This window comes from Barbus barbus (genome assembly GCF_936440315.1).
Source record: "Barbus barbus genome assembly, chromosome: 33".
Classification (NCBI taxonomy): domain Eukaryota; kingdom Metazoa; phylum Chordata; class Actinopteri; order Cypriniformes; family Cyprinidae; genus Barbus; species Barbus barbus.
In genome coordinates, this window is record NC_136761.1 from 27,731,941 (window position 1) to 27,744,226 (window position 12,286).

The following is a 12,286-nucleotide window of genomic DNA, read 5'->3' on the forward strand; positions in this document are numbered from 1 at the left end:
GAGCAAGACACTGAACCCCCAACTGCTCCCCGGGCGCTGCAGCATAAAAATGCTCCGTGTGTGTGTGTGTGTGTGTGTGTGTGTTCACTGCTGTGTGTGTGTGTGTGTGTGTGTTCGTTCACTGCTGTGTGTGTGCACGTTGGATGGGTTAAATGCAGAGCACGAATTCCGAGTATGGGTCACCATACTTGACTGAATGTCACTTCACTAACATTTTTTTATTTTACTTTTTTAAAATAGACTATTATAATTTTGTAATTCATAATTATTGGTTATATTCTTTTTTTTTAATTATTATTTTAAGCTAAAACTGCCTGTACTCTGATTTTGCTGTAAATGTTTAAAGCAAATTGCTTTGTCAGACTTGGGGGCATTTTACCCCACCCATGGGGGTGTTTTGCCCCACTCTACCCTACCTCGTTTACCTCAAGAACAGTGACTGTGGTCAAACTATTCCGCACGTGACACAATTTTATGTTTTAACCACATATTTTTTTTTAAACATGATCAAATCTAACTGCAAATGAACTTTTTAAAAACTCAAAACATTAATAATATAATTCTATACTGAATGGACTTAAAGTTTGCTGTCTAAGACAAAACACACTTTCTTTGTTATGAGCGACATCTGCAGCAGGAAACAAGAGCTACAGCTGAAAATATTTAATACAAATCATTCGATTTCTGTCTGGATTTATTGTTTTCATGTTTAAATTCATTGATGTGTGCTATTGATAGTTGACTATGTTAAAAAATAAAAACTGTATGAGCATAATATATGAAAATAATGTGACAGATCTGATTCAGATAAAAGTTTTATCAGTAATGATCAGAAGGGGTTTCATCTAATCATATAAAAGTACTGCTAGTTCATTCAAAGCATGAATAAAACTGTTACAAAAGACAAATGTCCAGAAAATCTGGTTTAATTCATTTATTCTGTTTTTGATTAATCTCTTGGTTTTATATTATAAGATCTGCAGTCGACAGATGAATTAATGTGAGAATATGAAGTCATTTCTCATAGATGTGATGATCTGCTGCTGCTCTCATGAATCTTCTGCTGTCTGTTCATGTCCTTCTCTAAATCTTCTCATCCTCACTTTCTGATCTACCCGTTTCTTTCCTAAAAACATCACATAATCATCATCATCATCATCATCATCTTCACACTCTTAATATCTGCATGTCAAGTAATGATGATAATAAATGTCTCTCACCTGATGTGTGTCTCATGTAGATGTGAAAAGCTCCTAACAGACCAAACAGAACCATCAGCTGGAAACACCAGACCAGCACAAACACCACAGACACTGAACACACTGAACAACAACAATTAGACACAAAACAAACCCATCCTTCATGTTTCCAGGAGTGTGTTTGTTAAACTCGTACCACATTCTGATGTCTGTGTGCTGCTGGTCACTGCAGAGGTCAAACTAGAGGTCACACTAGAGGTCACACCAGAGGTCACAGCTGCAGTAGATGCTTCTGAAATAAAACATCAGCACAGAATCACCTGCTGTCTTTCTGAAGCACAATAGGAGCTGGAGGGAGGGACACATGATCATCACAGTCACATGGCTCTTTCTCGACTCATTAGGCTTGTTCGTCTTGAAGCGGCGCTGCGCAGAATGAGAGTGATTTGAAAGCATAGGATCCGTCTGCTCTCTTATCCTCTCGCGGTACTTTGAAGTAATACACCGATCATTCTGCGCAGCGCCGCTTCAAGTTCAACACACCTATAATCAAGATATTTCTAAACCACAGTTTTTATCTGATAGCTGGACTAAATTAACCCCTTAACTGTCATCCCCATTTTTGAAAATTCACAAGAAAGTGCACTTTCCAAACTTAAATTGTTATAATTCATGAACGCTTTTGAATACAGACCTAAGGTTGGTCTCTTTTTTAAAGAAGACAATTAGCAGAATATTAAAGAAGTGAAATCATTTAATAAAATTAAAGTATTAAAAAGTTTAAATTTACTGTAAAGAAAATGTACTGTCTTTTATTTTATATAAAATAAATATATATTTTTTAAAATTGCTATATATGTAAATTGCTATAAAATTAAAGCCATATGTCTACATACCTTGTGTTCCAAATTTGAAGTTGATATATATATATATATAAAAGGTTCATATGCTATTGTGTTTAGGCGTTATACCAAAAAAAAGCCACCGGATGCCATCCAAACTCCACTGAATTTTTTTTTTATGCATTTCTGTCGCAAATCTATCAATTTCTCTCTCAATATCAATATATCTATCACAAAATAACCTCCTGAGAGCCAGACCTTTCCAACAATATGTATTTTGTGAAGATTATAAAAAGTTTTGATTCTAAAGGCCCGTAATACATTTGTAATACCACACCCTCACTAAGAGGAAGGAGACCACTAAAAGATTTTGAAGAAGCATTTCTTTATGCAATGTCTGATTTCAAAATAGTTTTCACAGGATGAATTTTGAGATTTTAAGCTTTGAAATGGTTTATAGCTTATGATGATTACTAAAAAAATGTGAAAGGTAAAAAAAAACAAAACAAAAAACAACGAAATAAAGACATTTTGTGAGAAAGGTCAGAAATCCTGTTATGATGTAGATTTATCACAGACTCTTGGTGCACTCTTGTCATAAATTAATCTATTACTGTTCCTACATAATTTGTAATAAAACACATTGGTAAAATATATATTTAGGAGTCTTTCCAATAATATAGTTTGTCATGATTACATTAGGATTTAATCGTAATATAGTGAAGTAGACAGTTATTAAATACACAGCATAGGTTAGTCATGTGACAACAATGCAGACAATGACTGCTTTCACGTCTCATTTTAAAACAGTATGCAGTATACAGTGCTGGTATTTCATTTTGAAAATAGTCTTAGTACATGGAAGTGCAGATGCTGCTGAATGAATTCTTCCAGATATTTAATAATAAACTGCAATAAAAACCTTCACAGAGACTCAACTGATTCATTTGCATGAGAGTGAGATCTTTGGAGAACATGAGATTGTAATGAGTCTGATGAGAGAGTTTCTGTACCTTCAACAATCACTTGAAGATCTCTAGATGTTTCTGTGCCGTCTGAGTGATCGAGTGTTAATCTGTAATTCCCTGAATCTGCTCTGATCACACGGTTTATTATCAGAAGCCCATTAATGACTGTCACTTCAGGTCTGTTATTATAAAGATCACATGCCCTCATCCTGCCGTATCTTACTCTACAAGCTGGATCATGTTGTGTGTTGTTTATTCTCTTTATTATCTTCAGGTTATATTTACTAGCGTCCAGCACCATCAGCAGATTGAGTTTGTGTCCCAGAGCTGCGTAACAGGGATCAGACTGATCAAACCTGCAGATTAACTCCAGACCTGAAGAACACAACACACACACACACACACACACACACACAATGAAATGTACCAACATCTAAAGACATCATGAATAAATAATCAGACACAAATTACACAAACATTCACAGAATTAAAGATCACCTGAAGAAACATGTCAAACAGACTCAGGATACTGAACATGATCATACTGGACAGATTTAACTCAGTTTAGTGTGTAATATAAACTATATTGCCAAAAGTATTGGGTCACCCCCTTCTAATGAACATGTTTGACTACTTTAGAATATCATTGTATGCTTAAACATTAAGATTTGTACTCATAGAAATTACTGTAGTATTGTGTGCTTCTAATTTTATAGCAACAGTTTGGACAGAACCCTTTTCTATTCTAACATGACAGTGTCTCTGTGTATAAGACACGGTTCAGAAAGACATGATTGATTGAATCAGTGTGGAAGAACTTGACTGGTCTACAGAATCCCAGCTGAACTCCTCTGGTGTGACTTTATATGCAGACCTCGAGCCAGAAACTCATCACCAAACACCAATGACTTGTACAGACACTATAAGGACAAAAGTGTTGGGACACCCCCTTCTTTAGAACAGAAAAAGGCACTACAAAACTGTGGCAACAAAGATGGAAATATTCATGTATTTAAAAATTGTATTTCCATCTCATTTGCAACAGTTTTGGACGTGTCTAAAATGACTGTACCCTTATGTACAAGTCATTATAATATCATAATATATGCTTAAACATTAAGATTTGCGCTCATAGAAATTACTAAAGTAGTGAAACATGTTAATTAGAAGGGGGTGACCCAATACTTTTGGCATTATAGTGTATTACAAAAAAAAAGTAATTTGTATGTTCAAATTTAACTATCATGCTGGGGGGCATTAACTCGGAGCTCAAGCCGAGACTCGGGTTCGAGGACAGCAAGCCAAGTTCATTTACCACAAAGCATCAGGACTGAATGGGCAGGCGAACTCATGAAATAAACTGTTAAGACCAGAAAAGAGATCACTGCAGACTGTTAATCAAATATTGCAACTTGAGCTGTTGATTTAATGTGTTAATTGGTGTGATTAATTATGGAAATATTGTGTTAAATTTATTGATGCAGTTGCTGATGATGCAGGCGATGACTGACTGCATGATGAAGCCTATTAGAATGCCACTAAAATATGATGCCAAAACTGTACAGGTTTGTGTCTTATATTAACATCAAATAACAGGTTTAGCAATAATATGTCCTGAAGAAATGAGATAAACTTTCCCAGATTAGAAAGAGATAGTTTGTGTTTTTGTATTAACTCAACATTACAGGTTTGCAAACTAAGGTAAAGTTTTAATGTCATGTTAGCTAACACCTTTGTCTTGAATTGTGTTAGTTTAACAAAATCATCTGCTGAAGTCAATTCAGATATTGATATATCCGTGTTGCAGATGCGATCAACATGCTCTCATCCACACTAATGCTGCATCAAAGCCATATTTGAGATGAAGCATATCCCATCATTCATCATGTTCAGAAACTCACGTGCCCCAAAATCCTGAGATGTGAATGAAAACGTTGCAGCATAGCTTCTTTTAATTTGATATCACACATAATTTGTGTAAAATGGAAAGTGTTGCACTTTTTAGAGATGGATGTGTATTTTGTCAAATGTTTACAACTGCTTTTTATCACTTAATTAGAAGAACCACAATTAAGTTATCATTCATAGGGACTACTGGACAGATACTTCAGAGTTTATTTCAAAGAGCAAATTATTAAATTATTATGTACAAAACATATTAAATGAAGCTCTGTAAAAACTTTAGTTGCATTTTTTCATGTGAAGATTTTACAGAGTGTAAAATGTATTTGTGGACTTCACGCCCCGCTTGAACACTTCAGCCAAATACAGGAAATACATCATAAAGTATATAAGCGGTCAAGTGCAAAGACCACAATTGTGAGCATTGTGACAGACACTAGTATATATGTATTTATGGTTTAAACGATGACAGGAAGCATGTAACTAAGTGACAGAGTTTCCGTTAAAGGCACAAATAGAAGTAGTTTGTCCCAAAGTTTGGCTACTACTCTGCTACTCAAAATTATGTAGATACTTTTTCTTCACGAAATGTGCACAATGCACATACATTTAGGCTGTAGTACAAGTAGGTGAATCAGAACAGCATCTGTGAGAAGTGTGCACTGCTTTACAGCAGAGACAAATGCATATGTACAGCTATCCACTTTCCTGCAGAGTTTAACTCCATCCCTGATCAAACTCACCTACCTGTGATTTTTTAATGATCCTGAAGACACTGATTGAGTTTGATTAGGGTTAGAGCTAAACTCTGCAGGAAAGTGGATCTCGCGAGCTAGATTTGAGAATCCCTGGTCTATTGTAATCTACTGAAATTACATTGTAATATCAGTTATAACATTTACAAATTCATGACAGTCATTTCCACTCACTTACTGCATTGTGTAGAAGGCTCCAGTCACAAAAATACAAAAAAATACATATGGTTATTTTTTTATGTTTTAGCTTTGAGTACAAAGATACAGATAGGAAATAGTTTAAAGCACGGAGGGAAGAGAGAAGAACAGTGGATTTGAATGAGAGAAAAAGGAAGTTAGACACAGAGCTGTAAGAAGAAATAAGCAGAAAAACACATAATACTCAACTAATACACAGACAAGAAGATCAGAAAACTCTATTGCTAGATCACTGCAGACTCTTAATGTAACATACATTTTTTTTTTCTGGGATCGATCTGATTGATCAGCATGATACGATAAGTTTGATGTGAAAGTGACTCACATGCAGCAGTTTGCAGCAGCAGCATCAGTCCAAAGATGAGGATCATTTCTCTAAAGTCCAGTTTCCAGAAGAACTCAATCCCAGCAGAAGAGTGTGATGCTGCTTCAGATCGTCTGTGTTCAGGATCTCATCGAGACAAGCGTCTTCAGGCGAGACTCAGACTGGACTGACACATGAGGAAACCTCAGACCGCTTCACCGAGGAAAGAGGAAGGTTCCTCATATAGAGGAAGACACATGCTGTTAGTTTGCATCTAAAACAAGTCAAACTAAGAGAAAGAAGGAACAATTATCAAACGCATTTTCTAAAAAAGTGCAAAATAATCTTGTTTTAGAAGCAACAAGTGGGCAGGATTTGTTTCTAAGTGAAGTAAAATGACTTGTTATGCAAATGACTTCTCTTGCAAATGAAATAAAACAGTATCTTTACTGTATTGATGAAATGCTCTAGACAGTTTCATTGAGAGTAAAGCAGAATCAGGTCTACATGCAGCTGTGTGTAATGTGTGTATCTCACTGAGTGTGTGCTGATGTGTGAATGAAGAGAGGATTGTGATCTTCTGTTGACTGGAGCAGAGACTCATGGGACTGGTTGAGTTTGTAGCTGCTCAGAGCGACACCTGCAGGAGGAAACTGCAACTACAGCTGCACTCCTGCTCTATCATCTGATCTCATTTCATTCACAGCAACATGGATTAAAATGAGTTTAATCTGATTTATCGGAATTTAACTTATAATTAAATCTATAATACGGATGCTTTTTAGCCAAAAATAATGAATTACTCATTAATAATCAACACAACATTAATGGTATTTAGTTCATTTATTAATAAAATGAGAGAGTGCATTAATGTTTATGCCATTGCTTTATCCAAATTCACTGCACTAAGCCTACAAATAAACTTTTTTTTTTTTTTTTTTTATCTGACAGGTTGGATTTTGCGGGAAATAGCCTACAGTTTACCTCAGAAGAATTTACAGCTATATTATATGATAATGAGTAGTTTTAGCTTGTTGCTAAAACAGGCCCAATGTTGTTGAGTTTGAACTAGTCAGTTAGACTTTAACATGGATAGACTAAATAACAACCCCGGGAATCATCCGTTTACAAGCAGAGGAGATTCTTTGATCAAAAGCATAAAGTGACAGAGTTAGCACCAAAACAAGCGACAGATTTAACAGGCCTACTTTGTTGATCATATGATACCAATTTTTTATATATATATATATATAGGCTTCACTTTTCTTACTGTCAGTGGGTCTTGATGCAGCATGACAGATCCGCTCAGATACTATGATTTTCTAACCGCAGATTTATCCACTTGGAAGAAAAGTGAATTAGTAACTGCCATCAAACTATTCCGCATGTGATGCAATTTTATGTTTTAACCATATAGTTTTGTAGCAGAGCGCAAATCTAACAGCAAATAAACTTTAAAAAATTTTTAAACAGGAATACTAATTGCAGTGGAGAGCAGAATTTGAGAACAATTTCCTAAATTTCAAGGACACTGCTTAGTCCTATTGGAAGTTATCCTATCAGGAGTAGAAGGGCAATATTTTAAGCGTATTTCATAAATTAATTGTTTCCTGAAGCACAGTATAAAAAAAAACTTAAATGAGATATTTGAAAATTAACTCTGGTCAAAATTAGAGAACACTTACAGATAGCTACAAGTTATCTGCACCTGGTGCTAATTTCCTCAATTATATGATTAATTATATGTTTGAACTTATTTGCATGTTTTTTTTTTGTCTTTTTATCCTCATTTCAAATGATCAGAAAAGAGGAAACCAACAATAAAACAGGAGAAAGTACTAAATTATTACTATATTGCTATTAGTAAAACGCATGTGAACAGTAGCCTACTTTTTGATTTGTTCATCAGTAATATTCAGAGAATAATAGGTATTGAATGGATGTTTGAACGTATTTGCATGTTTTTTTTTTGTCTTATTATCCTCATTCCAATTGATCAGGAAAAGAGGAAATCAACAGTAAAACAGGAGAAAGTAGTAATTTATTACTATACTACTGTGCCATAGTAAAATACCTATTTTTTGATCAGTTGACCAGCTATCTGCCCAATCAGGTATCTAGGTGACACAGTTTATAGTTCTTGAGAGTATGGTAGCTCTCATTGCATGGCACAGCGCACACACCTACTCCACACTGACTGCTGTACTTTGTCTGCCGGCGGTACGGTGGCCGTGAGAGCTCAACGCGCTGCAACTTCAGAAAACACATGCAAATAGACAAAACACCAGCAAATCAAGAAAACATCTTCATCATTTTGACAACACATGCGCTGCAAATGCTCACAACACATGCAAATTAATAAACGCTGCAAATTCTCACAACACATGCAAATTAAGAAACGCTGCAAATGCTCACAACACATGCAAATTAATAAACGCTGCAAATGCTCACAACACATGCAAATTGAGAAACGCTGCAAATCCTCACAACACATGCAAATTGAGAAACACTGCAAATCCTCACAACACATGCAAATTAAGAAACGCTGCAAATGCTCACAACACATGCAAATTAAGAAACGCTGCAAATGCTCACAACACATGCAAATTAAGAAACGCTGCAAATGCTCACAACACATGCAAATTGAGAAACGCTGCAAATCTTCACAGCACATGCAAATTGAGAAACGCTGCAAATCCTCACAACACATGCAAATTGAGAAACGCTGCAAATGCTCACAACACATGCAAATTGAGAAACGCTGCAAATGCTCACAACACATGCAAATTAATAAACGCTGCAAATCTTCACAACACATGCAAATTAATAAACGCTGCAAATGCTCACAACACATGCAAATTAATAAACGCTGCAAATCTTCACAACACATGCAAATTAAGAAACGCTGCAAATGCTCACAGCACATGCAAATTAATAAACGCTGCAAATGCTCACAACACATGCAAATTAATAAACGCTGCAAATCCTCACAGCACATGCAAATTAATAAACGCTGCAAATGCTCACAACACATGCAAATTAAGAAACGCTGCAAATCTTCACAGCACATGCAAATTAATAAACGCTGCAAATGCTCACAACACATGCAAATTAATAAACGCTGCAAATCTTCACAGCACATGCAAATTAATAAACGCTGCAAATGCTCACAACACATGCAAATTAAGAAACGCTGCAAATCTTCACAACACATGCAAATTAAGAAACGCTGCAAATGCTCACAACACATGCAAATTGAGAAACGCTGCAAATCCTCACAACACATGCAAATTAAGAAACGCTGCAAATGCTCACAACACATGCAAATTGAGAAACGCTGCAAATCCTCACAACACATGCAAATTAAGAAACGCTGCAAATGCTCACAACACATGCAAATTGAGAAACGCTGCAAATCCTCACAACACATGCAAATTAAGAAACGCTGCAAATGCTCACAACACATGCAAATTAATAAACGCTGCAAATCTTCACAACACATGCAAATTAAGAAACGCTGCAAATGCTCACAACACATGCAAATTGAGAAACGCTGCAAATGCTCACAACACATGCAAATTAATAAACGCTGCAAATCCTCACAACACATGCAAATTGAGAAACGCTGTAAATGCTCACAACACATGCAAATTAATAAACGCTGCAAATCTTCACAACACATGCAAATTAAGAAACGCTGCAAATGCTCACAGCACATGCAAATTAATAAACGCTGCAAATGCTCACAACACATGCAAATTAATAAACGCTGCAAATCCTCACAGCACATGCAAATTAATAAACGCTGCAAATGCTCACAACACATGCAAATTAAGAAACGCTGCAAATCTTCACAACACATGCAAATTAATAAACGCTGCAAATCCTCACAGCACATGCAAATTAATAAACGCTGCAAATGCTCACAACACATGCAAATTAAGAAACGCTGCAAATCTTCACAACACATGCAAATTAAGAAACGCTGCAAATGCTCACAACACATGCAAATTGAGAAACGCTGCAAATCCTCACAACACATGCAAATTGAGAAACACTGTGTTACAGTTTACATTCACGTTTAAATGAAATAAATAACATTAAATGCATATCAAAGTAATCACTTTGGTAATCTAAAATACTTCTTGGATGTAACTAATTTGATTACCACCCATTGAAAATGTAATGACATACATTCTTATATTTTGTATTTTAAATACGTGACTAACTTCATTCCCTCATTTTAAATAAAACAGTTCAGAACGAGCCGTCTTTTCCTTTCTCATTACTCCTTTCCAAATAGGAAATGAAATGGTCAAAACGCATACACTCTTGTCTCATCACTTTCTCTGGTCCGCTATCAATCCCACAATTCACTGCATGAGTGTGAAGCAGAGATTTCAGTTAATTCCTAAGGCAGTAGAGTTTCAAACACACTTTGTACCTAATTATCACAGCAGGTTCTATATTAGTATCTCAGGTTAGTATCTTTTGAAAGGATGCTGCTCCAGAGACAGCTTTTGCACCTTTATTTCTGAGAGTCAAGGGTATCTGGTGAAGGTTTGAAATCCCAAATAATTGTCACCATCTTTCTCCCTCTGGCCCTGATTTCCCAGGGTTATTAACCTGTTTAGACAATCCAAAATCCAAAAGTTAAATTCTAGCTAGTTTACTAGTTAAAATCACAGCAACATTATTTATTGTAATTTGGTTCTTCCTCATTATTTGACTTAGTGGAAGCATATACAAGCTAAACAAGAGCGGTGCAAGAATTGAGCCTTGTGGGACTCCGCATGTCATGGCCGTCCACTAAGACTTATGCTCTGCTATACTCACATAATAACCTCTCCCTTCTAAGTATGACCTGAACCATTTGAGTACCATCCCAGAAAGCCAGACCCAGTTTTCCAGTCTCTCTAGAAGTATGTTATGATCGACAGTGTCAAACGCAGCACTATAAGATCTAATAGTACCAGCACTGATATTTTGCCAGAATCAGAATTAAAACAAATATCATTATTATCTTAATGAGTGCTGTCTCTGTGCTGTGATGTGTTCGGAAACCAGATTGAAAATTGTCCAGGTATCCATTTGAGTTTAAGTAGTTGATTAAAAACTACCTTTTCAATAATCTTAGCTATGAAAGGAAGATTTGATATTGGCCTATAGTTGCTCAATATAATGTTATCATGATTGCGCTTTTTCAGAAAGGGCTTAACAATTGCAGTTTTCAGGGAGTTTGGAAAAGTACCAGAAAGAAGTGAGGCGTTCTCCACTTCTAAGAGATCTGCTTCTAGGCAGTTAAGCACACCTGTGAAAAAAGACATGGGAAGTGTGTCAAGAGAGCAGGTTGACAATTTAAGGCACTGTACTATTTCTTCCAAAATTTTGCTATCAATTGCTTCAAAAACAGACATAGTTATATGTATATAATCTATACATGTGTGTGTGTGTGTATATATATATATATATATATATATATATATATATATATACACACACACACACACACACAGACACACATACATACATACATACATAGGGTATTTGCACTTTGCAGTTGCTCGCTTCTCAACTTGCATGACGTATTTCCTGTGTTTGGTCAAAGTGTTCAAGTGGGCATGAAGACCACAAGTGTTTATGTGTACTTTTGTTTGTATGTATGTCGTGCTTTTGATTAACCAATAGAAGCCGTAAATTAAATTATCCACATGATGACCTTTCACCTGACGACCTTTAGGATGCCTTCAATAACGTCCGCGGCTGCCGGTAAGTGGAGTTCTCAGCGGAGCGGTGTGCTTGTAAACTTATCTTATTGAATTATTATTATTTTACGAGAACAGCGTGAAGAGATCATGCACAGCTGTTGTTTATATTGCTCTGTGTGGAAACAAGGTTAGCTGCAGCAAGGGGCTACAATATTTTTGTTCAACGTTTTCAAAATGACAAAAGGCTACTACGAACACCCTTTTCCCATTTTTATCACAGAATAATTCAGGAAATATATTTTATAGTTTCTATACTAAATAATATGTCAGTCGGTACTGCATTTTTCATATCGTTTATTTATTACCTGAAAATAACTTGAAAAACACACATAAACCATATATTTTCGCAA

The 12,286-nt window shown here is 35.7% G+C and overlaps 1 protein-coding gene across 2 annotated transcripts; it reads right to left on the reverse strand.

Moving 5' to 3' along the window:
- Window positions 1–301: 301 nt before the first annotated feature.
- On the reverse strand, window positions 302–6,464 carry LOC306853074 (uncharacterized protein). Of its 2 annotated transcripts, none has more exons than XM_079390254.1 (5): window positions 6,190–6,464; window positions 3,055–3,384; window positions 1,396–1,491; window positions 1,221–1,322; window positions 302–1,126 (listed from the first exon to the last, which is right to left on the reverse strand). In XM_079390254.1, the coding sequence occupies exons 1-5, from the start codon at window positions 6,233–6,235 to the stop codon at window positions 1,050–1,052; spliced, it is 651 nt and encodes a 216-aa protein (XP_079246380.1). In that variant the 5' UTR covers window positions 6,236–6,464; the 3' UTR covers window positions 302–1,049. The 2 variants fall into 2 exon arrangements, with proteins under 2 accessions (XP_079246380.1, XP_079246381.1); XM_079390255.1 differs by having other exon boundaries at window positions 921–1,126; window positions 1,221–1,253; window positions 6,190–6,398.
- Between the last annotated feature and the right edge of the window lie 5,822 nt (window positions 6,465–12,286).